Source organism: Nelumbo nucifera, chromosome 4, assembly GCF_055504915.1.
Source record: "Nelumbo nucifera cultivar China Antique chromosome 4, China Antique-T2T, whole genome shotgun sequence".
Classification (NCBI taxonomy): Eukaryota; Viridiplantae; Streptophyta; class Magnoliopsida; order Proteales; family Nelumbonaceae; genus Nelumbo; species Nelumbo nucifera.
The window spans coordinates 13,240,331-13,256,626 of record NC_142652.1 but is presented as its reverse complement, the minus strand read 5'-3'; the positions used below and the strand labels follow the sequence as shown (position 1 = coordinate 13,256,626).

Genomic DNA, 16,296 nt, shown 5'->3' with positions numbered 1-16,296 from the left:
CTTCAGCTATTGTTCCCCCACTCAAGTCTAGTCTTCCAGCAACTAAATGAGATACCACAACCTGGTTCTCAAACATCAAGCTATTCTGCTTCCCTTTTTCTTTTCTTTTTTTCTTTTGATGTAGTTTTTCTTATTATCAATAAGAAACCCTGCAAAAAGGTTGGTGATACAACTAACAAGAGATTATAATGTCAAAGTACTAGAGACATATTTTCATGAATATGAAATAAATTGTACTGATATGTCTGCCTTTTGAGTTTCCTGAAGTTGTTATGTCAAGTCTAACACTTCATATCAGTGTCAATGTCCTCGTCATATAGCCCTATGTCATCATATTATAAAAGATTATGACTATATATGTGTGTGTCTGTAGTAGTAGTAGATTAAAACAAACTCTAAATTTGTTTTGGTGCTTGTTTTGCTACTGGTTTTCAGTTTTCTCATTATTCTTTGAATCCTTTTCACTTTTTGGCATACATATAGTCTTTGCTTATTAAAAATAAACAAATAAATGGAATAAAACAAATCCCTAGGGGACAGTTCAGAAATTCCTTAGGCTCAGTTTGGAAGGAGTACAAATACAAATATGTACAGTGCAAATACATACAAAAATAATACAAAATACAAGGTTTTGCACTCTACATGTTTGTATTTGTACTCCTTCCAAACTGAGCCTTATGTGCAGTAATGGTCCATATACAGCATTCCTTATGGTAATATAATTGCTCGTTCATGCTTCTGATATTTGGCCATATAATTGCTCATTCATGCTTCTGAGGATCTAGGAGAGAATCTGTTGCATAGAATGCCAAAAACCTCCAGAATCTTGGTAGCGAGGTATGTGGCACCCATCCACCCCCTAATGGCTAGACTTATGTTATTCGGATGTGGCAAGCATATGGCTGGATACAGTATCAAATATGAAATTTACAATAAAAGTTGAAGTATTTGGCATGATACAGCACCTTTGTACAGATATCCAGGTATCATACTACATCACTTGAAAGACTTTCTGTAAAATTTCAGTCACTTTAGGAGGGTTACCTGTAGGAGATCCTTGATTCTAAATTCAGTTGTTGCATTTGTTGCTGAATCTTGGAGAAAAACAAGATCTTACCAAGAGAAGGGAAGAAAAATTGGACTAAAATGTGCCGTATAGCTAGTTTATGTCATGTACCAACTAAGATCAACTAAAATGGGTTGTACCATTCACACAAAAAGTATGTGTCAATGGTATTTGAAAGTATTATCCATTTCAGGCCCAACTAAGATCAACCAACTTGCTCTCTAATAAACTAGGCAGATTGTTTTTGTTATAGTAGAAGAAACAAACCAACCAAGCAGCAAATTGATATCTAATGCACTTTTTGGGAATTTAAGAGATCTAAAAGAGCTACCGGAAGACTGAGAAGAACATAAGCTGATGCAGCAAGAAAGGATATGATAATTAACAATTTGGCACAGGCTGTCTCATAGATGGAATGATGAAATATGATTTATGCAGCTATCCATCAAGAAAACAGGATTTGTGTAGCTGACCTCATGTAAGCTCCAAATTAGCCTGCGAAGTTCTAAGATAAAGAGAAAAATCTGGAAAACAGTCCTTTTAGGGGAAACAGTGATGTACAACATAATTGGATCATGATATTTACATCTGAACGGAACTTTGTAAGTTTCCAACTTGTTAGTAAGTAGCCAATTATTTTATATCACAAACATTTGCCCTATGACTGTTTCTTTCAGTCAGTTGTTGCTTCTCAAACATTTGGGTTGATGCCTTCTATGTACATAATTGTTTTGCCAGTTACATTCTTGGAGAGCTGGCATATAGAGCTGCATTGTGTTGAGTTAATAAGGGACTCTGGCTTTTCAGGTTTTTCACCAAACATGACTTCAAGGCTTTCTATGTAAGGCCTACCCTGCAATGCCATAAGCCACTGCATGAAAACCCTCCCAAACGGGCACTAAATGAGAGGTATAGAAGTAGCCCAAAACGGGTATTGTACTCACCCTTCTCCTTTAGGCTTTAGACAACAACTGGTATTCTGCAACCTACCTACAAAAGTTTCTGGGACCAGGGGGTGCCCAAAAGTTTCTGGGCTGGAAGTATCCCATGAACCAGTTGGCTTTGGCCCATGTGCCACCCCTATTTACTCTGGTGTCCACAGTTTCGTCATGACTCATGAGGCAGCCTATGGTAATTTCCCCCATTCCCTGTTGAATTGTCATTTAGAGCTATGTTTGGTTCATTCTCTGAAGATCATGTTTGGTTCACTGCTATGGGCCTCATTCTTTTAGTTCTTGCTCACTCTAGGCAAGAATGGGCAATAATGAATAACATTAGAGTGTTTGGTTACAAAACCCTTGCCATTGGGCCACATTTTTTTTAGAATGAAAAATCAGCCCCATAGCACAAAAATTGAGTAGCCTATCACATGAAAAATAATCATGCCCCATCTTGCTCATTTTCATTCTTTAAGGAAACTTTGCCTACAAAGCTGCTACCATAGATGTTTACTTTTGTGAAAACACTTTTATGAAAGCATTTTTACAAAAGTACTTTTATGAAAACACTTTTACGAAAGCACTTTTACAAAAAACACTTTTATAAAAGTAAATTTATGAAAAGCGCTTTTGCGTAAGTAAAGTACTTTTATGAAAGTACTTTTATAAAAGCACTTTTATAAAAGTACTTTTATGAAAGCATTTTAATAAAAACACTTTTACGAAAGTACTTTTATAAAATTACTTTTACTAAATCACTTTTACAAAAGTACTTTTATAAAAAACATTTTTATGGAAGTACTTTTTACGAAAGCACTTTGACAAAAGTACTTTTATAAAATCACTTTTACAAAAGTACTTTTATAAAAGTACATCTATGCCAACTAGTAAACATTGATCGTCGCCCATCCACCAGTAAACATCTATGCCAATAGTTTGGAGACCTAGGTTGGTGGTTTATAAATACCAACATTGTTTTTTTTTTTTTTAAGAATGAAAATGAGCAATATATGACACTTGAAAGTGTGAAAATAATTCATTTTTAGGAAAAAAGTGTTTGGTTCATAGCAATATTTTCTCATTCTGCCTATTTTTACCCATTCTTGTCTATTTTAGAATTTTATTTTGGGTAAGAATGAGAAATGATGAGAATTGAACCAAACATGGCCTAAATAACTTTCCTAGTTGGAGGAAAAGTTATCAACACTTGATGGGACAATATTGTCTTTTCGGTTGAATCTTTTTTGAAGGGACAATATAAATTCACATTCTTGAATCTAATTTGATTACAATTTTTCCTTGAAAATGATTGATCATTGACCAGCAAAAACATAAATATGGTTGATTTTGGTGTAGAAAAATTCCACTTTAGTACCTTGAACTTTGGGGATTGTCAAGTTAGTACTTGAACTTTCAAATATGTCACTACAGTATCCAAACTTTCAAAAAGTGTCAAATTGGTCTTTGACGATTGTTAGTTATCTGATCACACGATGACATGCGCAACTTAAAATTTTCCAAAATGTCAAAATTACCCTTAAAAACAAAGCATTGTTCATTGTCTTTTACCTTGAGACTGAAGCTTAAAACCACTAGCGTTTTCTGGCTTTATATTTAATGTCAAGAGTGAAACGTTGGAAGTTCTCCCTCAAAGGGAAACTCGTGAAGAAGAAAAACCTATTGAACTGCATCTTCAATTTTTGAAATATCCGCAATTTTTCTTTTTTAATATCGAAGAGGAATTGCCGCGCTGGATTGTGTATACGGAATACCATAAAGGAGTGATAACATTCTATGTTCTTCACCCATCCATCAAGTGATGAAGATGGAAACGAGGGTTCTCAAACTGCTCAGACGTTGCAAATTCTCTCGTCTGATCGATCATCAATCATTCAAAGAGATCAAGAAAAGTTGGGTTTACATTTTTATTTACTTTTTCTATTTCTTTCTGGCAAAAAGATGGGTTGCACTACATTAAAATTCACAAAAAAAAGATGAAAAGAAAAGGAACAAAGAGACCACAACAGTTCCATAAAAAACACAATAACACATAAGACGGTATTATCATCATCATCATCACCTAGTCTTATTCGATCTGTTATTTGAGAAGTATGCTTTGGAACTTCTCTCAAAATCCGCTCTAGGAATCTTGTAGTTTTTGTAGGGGCTTTCATCATCTTCTTTGGTCGTTGTTCTTTGATCTTAAGCCATAATATCAGAAAAAAGCAAGAAACCCATGACGCTCACGACATAAGAGATAATGTTCTCATAGTAACTTATGTATGTTTGTATATGAGGATGAGTTCTCTTCAGCAAAAGAATGAACGAGGTGTTGGAAAATAGAAGAATCAGTACATGATATTTAACGTCCATCAACGATTTTGGATCAATGCAGTGACAGACAGGTTTAAAAGTTTGTATGGTAACTTGACACTACCCCAAACTTCAGTACTAAAGTGAAATTTTCCATTATAATATAACCGTCATTCTCCCGAACGCGCGGTTCCTTGGAGCAAACTGTGATGTAATCATATAAATTATAATCCCTCGTAAAAGAAGCTGGCAAGCTGCGTCCTCAGTCTTCATGGAGAGTTGTGGTGATAAAAGGAAGAACCAACCGAAAGAACCATCTCCCAACAAATCAAAGTGTAGCAAAACCGAAAACGCGGCGGCTTCCGAGAGCACCGAGGGACCTTACCCAACATACCCTCGACCAACCCCAGAAGAATGCGGAGCTGTTCGAGACGATTTATTGGCCCTACATGGCTTCCCTCAAGAATTCACCAAGTTCCGTACTGCTAGATACTCTCCTGGACCTGGTGTGGCTTCTTCCTCTCCTCTTCCGTTGGTGAAATCAGAACCCATACATGGAGAAGGAGATGAGTTCCTTTCCTGCCCAGAAACCACGCCTCTGGAATCTCGCAATGAGAGCGTTTTGGACGGTCTCGTCAGCACTCTTCTCTCTCAGAACACCACCGAAGCCAACTCCGCAAGGGCATTCGCTTCTCTCAAATCAGCTTTCCCAACTTGGGAAGATGTAATCAAACTACTCTCTCCATCCCTCACCCATACACACAATGTTGTTATGCAACCCATGTTATTTTAATTTTTCTTTTTAGGTTCTGTTACAAAAGTTTCATGGTTACAAAGGAAAGCTTTAGAAATTGAATTTAATGTTGTTTTCCTGAAGGTTCATGCTGCCGAACCCAAGTGTATAGAAAATGCCATAAAATGTGGTGGTCTATCCGTGACAAAAACTTCTTGCATTAAGCAATTACTGAAAGGCCTACTTGAGAAGAGGGGTAAATTATGCATGGAGTACTTGAGAGACATGTCAGTTGAAGAAATCAAGGCTGAGCTTTGTAGTTTCAAAGGAATTGGGCCCAAAACGGTAATTTTTCTGTTGATTTCAGTTTCTTCCTAAGGGTTTAGGTTCTTACTGTGCTATTTATGCTGAAAATAAACAAAGTAGAGATTTGGCGAAACATTTTGCACCATTTCAGAAAAATGGAAGGACTATTGTCGTGCTTTGTGTTGATGATTCAATCGTTGAAGGCAGAACTTTGTAGGATCTATTTATAGCGTACTTCCTGTTTTTGATAGTAGTAATCAGTGTAGATGCTTGCTTGAGAGTGTAATGCCATGGTCAAACTGCTTTCTTGCATTCACCTGGTTGGAGGCTTGGAGCCTGGTTGAAAACATCAAATTCCTTTTCATACCCTTAATGTCTCAACCTGATCAAACCACTGACTGAACCTTTCCCTTTCCCCTTCTTTTCCTAAGGTCTCGTTTGTTTGCGGTGTAAATACCGAACTGGTGTAATATTACACTCTGGTCCGGTTTTACAGCTGTTTGGATGGAGTGTAGTAGAACACCGATTACTGATGTAAAACTCCATTCACAAAGAGTTTTACACCAACCGGGTTACTCTTCTGTTCAAAGGTTCTTGAGTTTCCATGAAGGGAGGGAAGGTCAGCGGGGGAAGCTTGGAAAGAGGGAGGGAAGGTCAGTTCCTGCAAGCTAAAAGATGGAAGAAAGTGTTGAAGGTGGAAGCGAAGATTTTCATCTTGGAAGAAATCTGGACTAGAAATGGACTCTCTCTAAAGATTGTAGAATCGAGGAAAGCTTCTTTGCTTCTTGAAGGAAGGACGGTACCATGGTTCCAAGGAGTTCTTGATGGAGCTAAAATAACAGAAAAATCAAGGGAATGGAGGTGCTGTCTATTGGAGCAGAACAGGAAGTACGTGGCTGAAAGAAAAGAGAATAAGTACGGGAGGCTTTCGGGAGTGCAGGAACACTTTGGTGAGGGGCTGAAGCAGTTTACCTGTTTCCCTGAAGGAAGGGAGGCCTCGGGATGGGACCAGTTAGCAGAAGCAATTCAGGAGTTTATGGTGGTAACTAAGGACAGAGAAAGTGCCCTAAAAGATAGTCAAAAAATTAAGGAACAATCTGAAGGGCAGTCAGGGAAAGTTTTCAGGGAGATCCCAGGAGAGGAGGAGATAGGGACGGAAAGTAAATTGCAGATTGATGCTGGACTAGGTTTGGTGAAATTGTGGGTGAACAAACCTAAAGAGGATTGGCAGCTTAAACTTGTCCTCTCAGTAAACAAGAAAGTAAAAGATTGGGAGAGACTAGGTGAAGAAGTCCAACAGATATTGAAGACTACAGAGGTATTGCAGATTTCTCCCTTTGACGACCACAAGGCTGTAGTGTATTTTCAGGGGATTCCTCTGGATTTTGCTACTGTTTCGGCTGTAACAGAGCAAGGTATGGTGGTGTTGGAGAGTAGTCGATCAAGACTACAATCAGTCTTGAATTTGAAAGAAAAAAAAAGGAGAGATTTCAGAAGAAAAGAAGAAGAGAGGAAGAAAAGAAGAAGCACATGAAGGGATTTAGAAAAGAGAGAGAGGGTTGATCAATCAGATCTGCCGACCCACTCTTAATATTTATATATGTTGACTAATTGTAAAAGGGCTGAATTGCCCTTATTGCTTACATGGCAAATAAACTAATAATAAAGCTGAAATAACAAGCTGTAACAACAAACTGAAATAACTACCAATAACAACAAACAAAACATATGCTATGCTGCCATACGAACACAGTGGGGACCACAGCAGTGGGGTCCACATTAGTGTTCTCTACACTCCCCTCAAGTTGGGAATAGATATTTGTCATTCCCAACTTGCATAGGTCTGCCTCTAATTTCTTCCTTGGAACAACCTTGGTGAGAAGATCTGCGAGCTACATGCTGGAGGTGATATACGGGAGACACACTTCTTGAGGCGAAACCCTTTCTCTGACAAAATGTCGATCGACCTCGATATGCTTAGTTCTGTCATGCTGTACCGGATTATGAGCTATATTAATAGCAGCCTGATTATCACAATACAACATTAAGGGCTTCTCATAAGCAATACCCAACTCCTCAAATAATGACTTCAGCCATAGGATTTCAGCCACACCATTAGCCATAGATCTATATTCAGCTTCAGCACTAGAACGAGAAACAACACTTTGTTTCTTACTCCTCCAGGAGACAAGGTTACCTCCTACAAAGGCACAATATCCAGAGGTAGATCTTCTGTCATCAACACTCCCAGCCCAATCAACATCTGTATAGACCTCTATCTTCATGTGATCATTATTCTTGAATTATATACCTTTACCTGGACATCTCTTCAAGTATGCTAATATTCTCTCAACTGCAAGGAGGTGAGTAGTTCTAGGAGAGTGCATATATTAACTGACAACGCTGACTGCATAACTGATGTCCGGTCGTGTGAGACAAAGATAGAGGAGTTTTCCAACCAACCGTTGGAACATAGCTTTGTCTTCAAGAGGTTCTCCACCCTCTGCACTGATCTTGTGATTCTGTTCAATAGGTGTATCTGCAGGCTTAACACCTAACTTTCCAGTTCTGGGAATAGGAATATCAGCAATGGATGTAAGAAAGGACCTGTAAGAGGGGGACAGGCGATCATAGGACAGAAACTGGGAAATGCAGTGAGCTGTGGATGTGGTGCAACGTCGTTTGCCTTTACGGACTGCAATGGGGAGGTCAAGGTCATCCAAAGGAGGTAAAGTAGCAATAGTGGAAGGTATCTCAGGGGGACCTAGATCTGATAAAGGGATTGTGGTACCTGGATCTGGATCCGCAGAAGGAATTGGGGCTGGCCTGGACTGCTGATGACCGAAATCAACCTGCCTCCACCGCCTGTGATAGACTCTCAAATCCTGACACTTCTGACAACCCTCCCCATTACATGCCTCGTCACTCAACGGAACAGGTAAAGGAACTTTTGATGAGTTAACCCCACTCTCACTACTCTCCCCTTGAGGAGAAACCCTAGGGTAATAGGGTACCTCCTCAAAGAAAGTAACATCCATCGAGACAAATCTCCTCCTAGAAGTAGGTTCATAGCAGCAATAGCCCTTTTGAGTTTGTGCATAACTGAGAAAAATGCATTTGGAGGCCTTAGGATCAAATTTGGAATGATGAGGTCCAAGAATCTGAACAAAGCAAGTGCAACCAAAGCTTTTAAGGGGAACAATAAACAATTCTATATTGGGGTGTAGAAGGGTAAAGGGAGGCTTCATGTCAAGAACCCGTGAAGGAACTCGATTAATGAGATACACTGCTGTAAGAATAGCATCGCCCCAGAAAAGGATAGGCACATTGGAGTTAAACATAATGCTTCTAGCCACCTCTAATATGTGCCTATTCTTTCTCTCAGCAACCCCATTCTGCTGTGGTGTATAAGGACAAGTACTCTGGTGAATAATCCCATGATCAAGCAGATAAGAGGCTAATGGCTTAGTAAAGTATTCTTTCTCATTATCGGATCTGAAGATTTTGATTTTGACCCCAAATTGGGTTAAAATCATCTGATGAAAGATCTGGGTCAGAGCAGGAACCTCATCTTGAGAACGCATAAGGTAAACCCAAGAAAAACGGGTATAGTCATCAACAAACAACAAGAAATATCTGTATCCCCCCATAGAAGGGATGTGATACGGGCCCCAAACATCGGTGTGCACAACATCAAAAGAATTACTACTTCTTTTATTACTCAAGGAATAAGATGTTTTACAATGCTTTGCAAACTCACAACTCTCACATCTCAAATTTGACATCTGAACAGACTCAAACAAATTTGGAAACAAGCTCTTCAAAGACCGAAAGGATAAATGACCTAACCGATTATGCCAAAGCATAACCTGACTAACAGACTGAGAAACAAAAGACTTCCTATCTTCACGATCTTCCCAATGAGAACTCTCTCCAAGCAGATAGATCCCATTCGTCTCACGGACAGTCCCAATCACTTTCCTTGTCTCCAAGTCCTGAAAAATATATCGGTCAGGGAAAAAAGTTACTGAACAATTCTGATGTTTTGTAATACTATTGACTGAAAGCAAGTTAGTATCAAGCTTAGGAACATGCAGAACTGAAGATAAGGAAATGGTATTAGACAACTTGATGTCTCCCTTGCCAGAAACGGGAACAAGGGAACTATCAGCAATGGACACTTTATCTCTACCAGAAAATAAGTGATAGGTAGTGAACAGTGATGGCAAGCTAGTCATATGGTCAGATGCACATGAGTCTATTACCCAACATCATAGTCATAGGCTTGAGATAAGGTCACACTGTCCCTTGTTAGTATTTGCTGTCTCACAATATCATAGTCAGGATTCAGACCAGCTAGGAATTCAAAAACCATATTAGTTTCAACTTGCTTTCTACGAGTCTGTGCATCCTTCTGACTTTCCCACTCAAGTGTTTCTAGGTGGTCAATTTCATGCCACAAAGATTTCAAAGTAGAGAAGTAAACCGAGACTGGTTTCTCTCCTTGCTTAAGGTTATTAACCTCACACTTCAATTCATAAACATTAAGGGGTTGGGAGTAAGTCTCTTTCATGACATCCCAGATTTTCTTGGCTATTTTTGCCCACAAATAGTTCCAGTTGATATGTGGCTGCATAGAGTTGCACAACCATGTCATAACCAAATAGTTCTCCTGAACCCATTTGGTATATGTTTGGTCCTCCTTAGTTGGTTCTTTCACATCTCCCAACAATTAGCTGAGTTTTCCTTTACCCCCAATGGCTATCATGGCCGATTGAGCCCATTCTAAGTAGTTGGATCCATCAAACTTCACAGTTGTAATCTGAAAGGCATTCTCAGACATGTTACCAGAATTGCTAGTCCCAAAAACACCTTCCCCTTGATTCTTGAACTCCATTCTTGGTCAAGAATTAACAATAAAAAACTTTTGAAGCTACTATAATAGAAAACAACACCTAAACAACTGATAATAGCCGGCCTAGGTCTTCCAAAGAATAAGGAAAAACAGAATTCTGTATGAAACCAGTTCAAAATCTGATCTGAAACTAACAACAATTCTGAATTTTAGGGTTTTCTCTCAAAACCCTAGAAAGAAAAAAAGGTTTTCCAGCCACACCTCTCAGAATAGACCAAGATGATTCTTTCAAGGTTATTCTCAAGCAAAAAAAAAACTTACTTTATGAAAGAAAATCTCTGGCCGCCACCTTCTGTCTGATGCAGAACCCTAATCTTGGGGATCTGAAGCCTTTTCTAATTCTTCCTGACTACTGGAACTCTCCTAGCCTTCTACAATCTTCTTAGTAGTAGCCACACACTACCAGTAGCCTCCAAGAATCAGCCGATCCTCCTTCTTTGTTGAAAAACTTCTAAACGTAGGAAATTCTCATGTAGTCAATCTAATTAGACTAACATAAGACCTCCTTCTCTGCAACCAGTTTTAGGTTTTGAACAGAAATTCTGATCGCCACCTTCAGTCTTGATAAAGAAACTGATCTTGGACTCTTTATCTTCCTCTGATTCTTCCTGATTATCAAGAACACAATCCACTCTTTGGACAGCTGTTACAGTCTCTGATAACCTCCAAGAATCAGTCGAAAAGGGATCCTCTTAATCTTCCAGCCCTAGGCAACTCTCATGTGGTTGGCTAGATCAGACTCACATGAGAAGCCCTAATCCTTGCTCTGATACCAAGTAGTCGATCAAGACTACAATCATTCTTGAATTCAAAAGAAAAAAAAAGGAGAGATTTCAGAAGAAAAGAAGAAGAAGAGAGGAAGAAAAGAAGCAACACATGAAGGGATTTAGAAAAGAGAGAGAGGGTTGATCAATCAGATCTTCCGACCCACTCTTAATATTTAGCAACACATGAATTGCCCTTATTGCTTACATAGCAAATAAACTAATAATAAAGCTGAAATAACAAGCTGTAACAACAAACTGAAATAACTACCAATAACAACAAACAAAACATATGCTATGCTGCCATACGAACACAGTGGGGACCACAGCAGTGGGGTCCACATCAGTGTTCTCTACATGGAGAAATGGAAGCCTTTATGCAATGTACAGTTGGTGAAACCCACAGAACTTATCAATCTGAAAATTATTGGGTTGCCTTTCCATCTATGGAAGATGGAGGTATTCAGGAAAGTTGCGAAGCTATGTGGAGGCGAGATGGTTTCCTTTGATGCTTCCAACCTGAGTGCCATGCAGATTAATGTAGCTGGAGCAAAGCCAGAGCTTATCCCAAGGTCTTTGGATTTAACTTCAGATAATGTAGAACTCAGGGTTTGGATTGCAACTTCTACAGAAGCTAGATGGTGGAGATTGGGGAGGAGTGGGGAAGACGAAGATGACGTGGCCTCCAAGGTTCGAGTTAACACTGGGAAGGAAACTGTAAAAGCAAGGGATAGGAAAGCAGTACCCCAGTCTTCCACTTTAATTGGCAAATCAGAGGATCGGACTAGGACTTTTGCTCAGGTAGTAACGTCCAAAGGTGGAGAAAGTCTGTCAGAAGACTTTTTGAATTTGAACAAGTGTCCAAAGGTGGGGACAGGTGGAGTTAGATTGGAACAGCAACCAGGTGGATTGTCATTTGATATGGCCCAGGCCTGCAGTCAGGGAACCAATACTAAACTTTTAAAAAGATTGGGTCAATTTCAAAATTATAAGGATGGGCCAACGGTAGAAGTGAGGGGTACTGGTGGGCCCAATCTTAAACTTCAAGTGGATGGGCCTGGAAATAAGACTCCAACAGCAACTCATATTGCATCTTCTTCCTCCCAAGGTTTGGATTGTTTTCAGATTCAGTTTTTGGTTACTAACTCTGTTTCCCCAAGTCCTGTGTGTGTCTGGCCTACAGGTGATTCCAGCCCAGCTTTAAAGTCTGCCAATTCGTTTGATTCGGGACAAGTGACAGAGGTAGTGGGGGAGATAAATTCAGAAGCAGAAGAGAGAGAACTAGGAGACAAAATTTGGGAATTAATCTTGGAACTATTTAGAATCAGAATGGAAGAGGAGCTGAATGTGAAAGAGGGTAGGGTTGAGGAGGAGATTATTCAATTTCCCAATACAGTGGAGAAAAGTGGATACAGTGGAAAATCAAAAGGACAACGGAAAAAGAAGAAGGGATCAGGTAAGAAACTAGAAGGAAATGAGAAGGTGGAAGAGTCTAGTAAGAAGGTAGGAGAGCTTTCTAAGAAGAGGAAGAAGAAAAAGCTGAGTGAGGTGGAGAGGTTGAAGAGTGGGGTGGTTTATGATAAAGCGAGTGGGGGTAGGAAGGATAGAAAAAAGGAGTAAAGAGGGTGGTTTGGTTGGGGCTACCTGAAATGTTTGTCCATGAAGTTAATAAGCTGGGATGTAAGAGGTTTTGGGGAGTTCAAAGAAAAGGCGAGTGATCAAAGACTTCTTGAGAAGAGAAAATCCAGATGTGGTCTTAATACAAGAATCAAAACTGTCTGAAGTGGACAAGAAATGGGTGAGGAGCATTTGGTCAACAAGAAATTTGAGTTGGGCCTTTGCACAATCGTGTGGAGCTTCAGGGGGAATTATTACTTTATGGAGAAATGAAGACTGAGAGTGTGAAGAAGAATTAGTTGGGAACTTCTCGGTGTCAATAAAATTGAAGAGAAAGGAAGATGGGTGAGCTTGGGTGCTAACTAATGTCTATGGTCCCACCTCTTACAGGGAAAGGGAAGGTTTCTAGGAAGAACTAGCAGCTGTTAGGGGTTTGTGGGATGGCCCTTGGTGTTTGGGTGGGGATTTCAACGTAATAAGATTCTTAAACAAGTCCAATAACCCCAGTCATAGGATTACATCTAGCATGAGGAAGTTTAATATCTTTGTGGAGAATTTTGCATTGCGGGACCTCCCTCTTCAGCAAGCAAATTTTACCTGGTCAAACTTCCAAGAAAACCCTACCTATTGTCGATTGGATAGGTTCCTCTTTACAGTGGATTGGGAAGCTGAATGGGGGATTTTAGGTGTTACAGCATTGTCGAGACCTATTTCAGTTCATTGCCCAATCAGGTTGTCTCAAGAAAGACTAGATGGAGGCCCGTGCCCTTTTAGGTTTGAAAACATGTGGTTACTTCATCCAGAGTTTCTAGCTAAGGTAAAAGAATGGTGGGAAGTGGACCAAGTGGAATTCCGATGGAAGGGGTATAGGTTTTACAAGAAACTACAACTATTGAAAGCTAGACTCAAGATTTGGAATAAAGAGGTTTTTGGTAGATTAGAGCAAAGGAAAGTGGAAATCAGTCAAAGAGTGCAGGAGCTAGATGGACTAGGAGCTGAAAGAAGGTTGGGGGAAGAGGGTAGGGTGGAAAGATGGAATTTGAAACAGGAACTGGAAGATCTTCTTAGGAAGGAGGAGATAAGTTGGAGGCAAAAATCCATGTGCAAATGGCTAAAGGAAGGGGACATCAATACAAGGTTTTTTCATTCGTTGGCAAATGGGAGGAGAAGGAAGAGTTCTGTTTCAAAATTGGAGTGGGATGGGCAATTGCTGACAAGGGAAGATGATATAGCTCAAGCTTTGGTTAATCACTTCAAATTAGTGTATGACAACCCAGGGAGACCTAGTGAGAGCTTAGAGGACTTGGAGTGGAGGGTGGAAAATAGTCTCTTATTGGAATCTTTGGAAAGAAGATTTGAGGCCCAAGAAGTGAGAAATGCAATCTTCTCCATGGGTCGAGCTAAAGCTCCTGGGCCTAATGGTTTTTCGATGGCCTTTTATCAAGATTGTTGGGAGATAATTAGAGAGGATTTGTTGGAGGTTTTTGAAGAGTTCTATGAGAGAGGCAAATTTAACTCGGGAGCAAATGCAACTTTTATTGCCTTGGTTCCTAAGAAGAAGGACGCTCTCCAACCAAAGGATTTCAGACCTATAAGCCTGGTGGGAAGCATGTATAAGATCATCTCTAAGGTTCTAGCGCTAAGATTAAAAAAGATCCTCCCGTCTCTAATCTCACTGTATCAAGGGGCCTTTGTAGAAGGAAGACAAATTGTAGATCAATTACTTATTGCCAATGAATGTGTTGAGGTGAAGAGGAGGAGAAAGGAAAAGGGGTTGGCTTGCAAATTGGATCTTGAAAAGGCATATGACATGGTGGACTGGGATTTTTTATTAGAGGTTCTCAAGTGGAGAGGGTTTGGGGAGAGATGGTGCAGTTGGGTAAAGGGATGCATTTCTTCATGTCATTTCTCAATATTGGTGAATGGTGTAGCTAGGGGTTTCTTTCCTGCAAAGAGGGGTATTAGGCAAGGATAAGAGGTCGGAGGATTGGTAGGGAGGAGGTGGTGGTCACACACTTACAATTTGTAGATGACATCATCTTGTTTTGTGACAGGGAGGAAGGGGAATTACGGAACTTAAAGAGTCTAGTGCTTCAATTTGAAAGGAAGTCCAATCTTAAAGTGAACTGGGGAAAAAGTTGTGTGGCAAGGCTCAATCTAGGGAGAGAGGAGGTGGATTCCCTAGCTAGGATTTTGGGGTGTGAAGTGGGGGGCTGGCCTTTACGATATTTAGGGCTACCACTTGGAGGGAACCCAATGGTTGAGAGTTTTTGGTACCCTGTAATTGAACGATTCTCCAAGAGGTTAGCAAATTGGAAGAGGAATTACATCTCTTTAGGGGGTAGGATAACCTTAATCAAGTCAACCTTAGCCAACCTACCAGTTTATTTCTTGTCTACCTTTAGAGTACCAATGAAAGTAGCTAACCAGTTAGAGAAGATAATGAGGGATTTCTCGTGGGAACCAGGGGATACTAAGAAGGATCACTTAGTGAAGTGGGAGGTGGTTTCTAGGAGTAGGGATGATGGAGGCCTTGGGTTAGGAAATATAAGATTAAGAAACATGGCTTTGTTGGGGAAATGGATTTGGAGACTACCAATGGAGCATGACAGACTTTGGTCTACATTGATTGTTAGTATTCATGGATTGGCAGATAACAGTTGGGATGCAGGACTCGACCTTGGGGCTTCTCAGTGTTTTCCTTGGAAAGCTATTCAAGGTATTTTGCCTCTTATGCTTCCTTATTTCAAATATGATGTCTGCGCTAGAAATAAAGTCTTGTTTTGGGAAGATGTTTGGGTTGGTGAAAACTCCCTTAGAGATAGATTTCCTTCTATTTACTCCTTGTCTGAAAACAAAAGAAAAGTGATCTCTTCAGTGTTTGTTGATAACTCCTGGGATTTGGGCTTGAGAAGAGGTCTAAGGGATTCTGAAATGGGGATGGTTAATGATTTGATCACTCAGTTAGGGGAAGTCTTTCTTGATCAGTTCTGTAGAGATAGCAGAATTTGGAAACCTTCCCCTTCTGGTTTTTTCAATTGCTCTTCTTTCTATAACATTTTGCTTCAGACGTCTAACCTTGTAGGGAACTTTCCTTCAAAGGAGGTGCGGGGTAGCCCTGTACCCCCTAAAATTCAGGCCTTTTGTTGGGAAGTGGTACTCCAAAAAATCAACACATTGGATTTATTGCAGAAAAAGAGGCCAAATATGTGCCTCTCCCCCCATGTTTGTTGCCTCTGTTTGGGTTATGGTGAGACAATTTCACATTTACTAATCTTATGTCCCTTTGTGTTCTTTATTTGCTCTTGGTTCTCTTCTCTCTTTGGCTGCAGGTGGACTCCCTCCTCAAGCGTGGTGAACCTCTTTGATCCAACTTTTTATAGGCAACCAACGGTTCGTGGAAGGATTATGTGGAGAGCCACTAGAGCTGTTGTATTGTGGTCAGTGTGGGAGGAAAGAAAAAATAGGATCTTTAAAGGCAGATGTAGATCCAAGGAAGAGGTTGTGGAAGGAATAACTACTAAGTTTATCCATTGGTTGAAATCCTGTGATCTTTTTAAGGATTTCTCAGTTGAAGACATTTATAGAAGTTGGGGTATTGTGGCATCTACTACTACTTCCAAAGCTATGATATAGGAAGTTTG

At 39.9% G+C, this 16,296-nt stretch overlaps 1 protein-coding gene across 1 annotated transcript in view; it reads left to right on the top strand.

Annotated features, from left to right (window-relative positions):
• Positions 1–3,804: 3,804 nt before the first annotated feature.
• Positions 3,805–16,296, top strand: part of LOC104607958 (DNA glycosylase superfamily protein) — a 38,642-nt gene continuing 26,150 nt past the window's right edge. The window contains exons 1-2 of the mRNA XM_010273756.3: positions 3,805–5,041; positions 5,195–5,395. Coding sequence (XP_010272058.1) covers positions 4,589–5,041; positions 5,195–5,395 — 654 coding nt within the window. The 5' untranslated portion in view covers positions 3,805–4,588. The remainder of the gene's footprint in view (positions 5,042–5,194; positions 5,396–16,296) is intronic.